This window comes from Leiobunum rupestre, chromosome 5 (assembly GCF_980474605.1).
Source record: "Leiobunum rupestre chromosome 5, qqLeiRupe1.1.hap1, whole genome shotgun sequence".
In the NCBI taxonomy this organism is placed as follows: Eukaryota; Metazoa; Arthropoda; class Arachnida; order Opiliones; family Sclerosomatidae; genus Leiobunum; species Leiobunum rupestre.
Window position 1 is genome coordinate 36,161,951 of NC_143388.1, and position 3,701 is coordinate 36,165,651.

The window sequence follows — 3,701 nt, forward strand, 5'->3', positions numbered from 1 at the left end:
CAAGCCTGTCAATGAACTAACTAAACTAGGAGGGGAGAGAAAAAACACGCAGTCCCAATTACTACAAACGTTTTGAAGGTGGCAGGCTCTATTATTTGTTATAAAACCTTTTGGAATCGAGTGGACACCTAGCCTCGGCGAGGTCCCTTCAAACCGCGAAGTCCTGTGCTGCAGCACACTTAGCACATACGTAAATCCGGCACTGGGTATTACAAGAACTGATGGAATATAATAATGTAAAGAAAATGTTAATATAATGTCGAATACACTCTTTTAAATCCTTATTTGTGAGAGCTGCCAGTAGCGTAACTAGGAACTCCGGGCCCACTCCCCCCCCGCGAAAAACGACTTGGGGCCCTTTTAAATAGCACCGATTTTATTCATAAACGTTTGGGGGCCCCCTAGTTCTCGGGGCCCCCCGCGCCGCGGGGTCTGCGGGCTGCTATTTACGCCACTGAGAGCTGCCATTTTATTACAGGTCTGACTTCAAATAGTGCATTCAAGGCCGCTTCACGCGGTCAAGTGCACGCGACGTCTCGAGCTGATGAGCACGTGCAGGCGCCCTTGCCGGTACTATTTTAAATTAGGCATGTAATGAAATGGCCGACGTCGTTAAAAAGTGTATAGAAAGCAACAAATAATTACAAACAATTTAAAAAGGAAAAAATAACACTTGGGGATTAAAATAAACAAAATCGAAAACGTCGAGGATGGGTGCCGCGGAACTAAACAGAGAAATAAAACAAAGCAAAACAGCACTACTCAATAATGAATATAATACCCAAAAAGCATAATTTAATAATTGCAACGACTATAATAACCTATACTTAGTTGTGATTTGTATAGATATGACTTATGACTAGAGAAAATATGAAAATATATGATACCAACCTCCAAGTGGTAACGAATGCTGTGTTCAACAGAAACTTTTATTATTTTATCCGGATCAGTCAATAAATCATTGAAACTCTCAATGAATTTTACAGTGTCTGGAAGTGTCAAGCTAGATAGCAATTTTCCGGAGAAAAATAATGTCAGCAAATAAAATGAAACTATCCACAGCATTTCACTTGTAAATTCAAAAATTGCCATTTTCCTCGCCTTTTCGAGCATTAAACCTTCAAATATATCAAATATTAACCACGTTCAATTATGTTAATACAAAAAGCTAAAATGTTTTCTTAAAAGACCTTTATCGGAAATCCAAAATTTTGGCCAAATATATTTTCAACAAACCTCTCTGAAAAAGCATTCCAAGTACTTCCAATTGAATTGAGACGTACGTGGACCAGCACCATTTACTTGACAAAGTAAACTCCTTAAGACACAGCATAATCGCGACCAAAATTAGCATGGATAGTGTGAAAGCCCAAATCTAAATAAGAATAGTTTTATATTTATGAGTTGCAAACACAAGAAAAAGATCTTACCGTAGTACTAAATATATTTAAAATTTCGAATAAATTGGTGTTTCTGCTAAGAGGTTCATTAGAAAGTATTTTAAACTGAAACATCCAAAATGCTAACGAAAAATCAACATAGTTGATCAATTCTGGAGTTAACTGACCAGGATTTAACGTCACATCACATTCCTAAGAGAATCCAGAGTAATTAGCGGTCTGTCACAATTCATATTTCAAACATATATTCATGTACGGAAAATAAATCAGGTGGACTTACATTTCTTGCCAAAAAACCCATGAGCCCTGTACCGTTATTCACTCCAGTTATTTTCCCAAAGTCGAACATTTTTTTTGTGGCCAAGACATCTTTGATGAGTGCCCTATAAATAAAAAAAAAACCTAAAATCTCCAACAAAGAACCGTTCAATGTGTATCTATAATTTTGGCTTAACCATAAACAAATTACTGGAGATTTTTTTGTTTCGATTAAAACCGTTATGTGGGTTTTCTATTACTGTACACAGTAAAGTGTACCTCACTCTCAGAGTTGTGCTGTCTCCACCATTTTAGAAAATTGAGGTTCTAACTTACCTTCTCTGCTTTATTGGACGTAACAATGTTGAAAGTGGTCTTTTACGATACCCTGTTTCTAATAACCCGATGCTGAACCCATGGAAACTATATAGTAGCGCAATTTTTTTTCATTTACTTTAGCGATTGTAAAAAAAATTTTAATAGCTGAAAATTATTTCTTAATTGGTTTTATTAATTGATCCACTTCTTATTTTGTTTCATACATTTATGCTACTGAAAGTTAATCAATTTCATTTATAAATAAACTATTGTCGAGAGAAGACGTTTGAGCTTTCCATGATAAAGGCTGAATACGTTTGTTCCTGAAGACCTTCAGCCATTAAACGATCTCTCTGGGCACCGGCTGGAGGTGTTGGATTTAATGATCTAATTTTCAGGAGCTCTCTACACTGTGATGGTCAGTTTTTCAAAATCTATACTTAGCTCACAAACCGCCTATATTTTTATCTAAAGCTTTTCTTATGAGCAGTTATTATTAGGAGGTATTATTTCTATCCGTAATTCATTCATATCAATCGTGTTAGTTTGTTGCTAGCCTCATCTCTCACTCTATATTCTTAGAAAATTGCGTTTTCTCTCATTCGCGCAACGTCGAACTTAATACAGATAAAGCTCTCTCACGCTCAGCTTAGCGCAGTATATTATAATTGGTTTCACGCAACCAACAATCAGAACAATACTTCAGTTCTTGAAAATATCTTCAGACCTTTTTATCAGTGACTTTCCTAAAAACCCTCTTTTTAAACTTATAACAATTCGCTATTCTTATTTTGTGGATATTAATTTTGAAAGTAAAAGTTAGAGTTTCACTTTTCATTTGCTTATTAGGTTAAGTGCTCACGTTTAAGGTACGAAAGCTATTCAACACGCCAACTTATTTCATTGATAGAATTTTATTTGGGTACTCTTTGGTTACGTGAAAGTTGTTTGTTGTCACCCCACCATAAATATAAGTTTTTCCGGCAGTTATATTGAGTTTGCTTTTCTATGCTTTTTATTTATACTGTTTTATTGTTGTTGAGTATTTAGTCATTTGTTGGAACCAATAACCCCGAAAATTGTCAAAGGCATGCCACATGTATCAAACTTCAGCTTAAAGCTAGTGTAATCAGCGTTTTAAACTCAACAAGAGGTGGACGAGATACGAATCAATGACTCTAACGACCTTTCGATAACCTATTACATCAAAATCTTTGTACAGGGATGACCTTCGTTTGGATAGTAGAACAATGGGTTGACTCGCACACATTGGATAGTTGTCTACCCTTTCTTTGGCTGTCATTTCGAAAAGACCAAGTATCGGCTTCGTTTTTTTCCATTGAAATATTACTTTTCCTCAAATTGATGCCTTTTTTTATTTCTCCACGTTTTATATAGTGAAACTATATACTTACCTATTTTTATACAAAATTTACTTACGTAGAATTCAATCTCTGTATTAAAGTCTTTACAAGGTTAGTATACACGCCTTCAGTTTCCAAAGGTTTGTCCTTATTATCTAGTAAGACTATCCACGGTATAGCCTGAAAAGATTGTGCAAGGCTTTTTGTGAATACATTAACTTTCAAAAAGATTGAACTAATAGCCAAAGTAAAAGATTTTAAAGAAAAAGTTAAGTTCTCATTCTTGCAAAATTCTGGTGATTGTGCCCTTCTCGGGGAATTTTCGATCAACGAAGATTCTACTAAGCCACTTTTGACTGAG

The 3,701-nt window shown here is 35.4% G+C and overlaps 1 protein-coding gene across 1 annotated transcript; it reads right to left on the minus strand.

Annotated features, from left to right (window-relative positions):
* Positions 1 to 209: 209 nt before the first annotated feature.
* Positions 210 to 3,479, minus strand: LOC149944372 (uncharacterized). The gene is made up of 6 exons (XM_090176330.1): positions 3,417 to 3,479; positions 1,681 to 1,783; positions 1,431 to 1,592; positions 1,237 to 1,375; positions 892 to 1,118; positions 210 to 218 (listed from the first exon to the last, which is right to left on the minus strand). Exons 2-6 carry the CDS (start codon positions 1,747 to 1,749, stop codon positions 210 to 212), a joined length of 606 nt encoding a protein of 201 aa, XP_090032456.1. The 5' UTR covers positions 1,750 to 1,783; positions 3,417 to 3,479.
* Between the last annotated feature and the right edge of the window lie 222 nt (positions 3,480 to 3,701).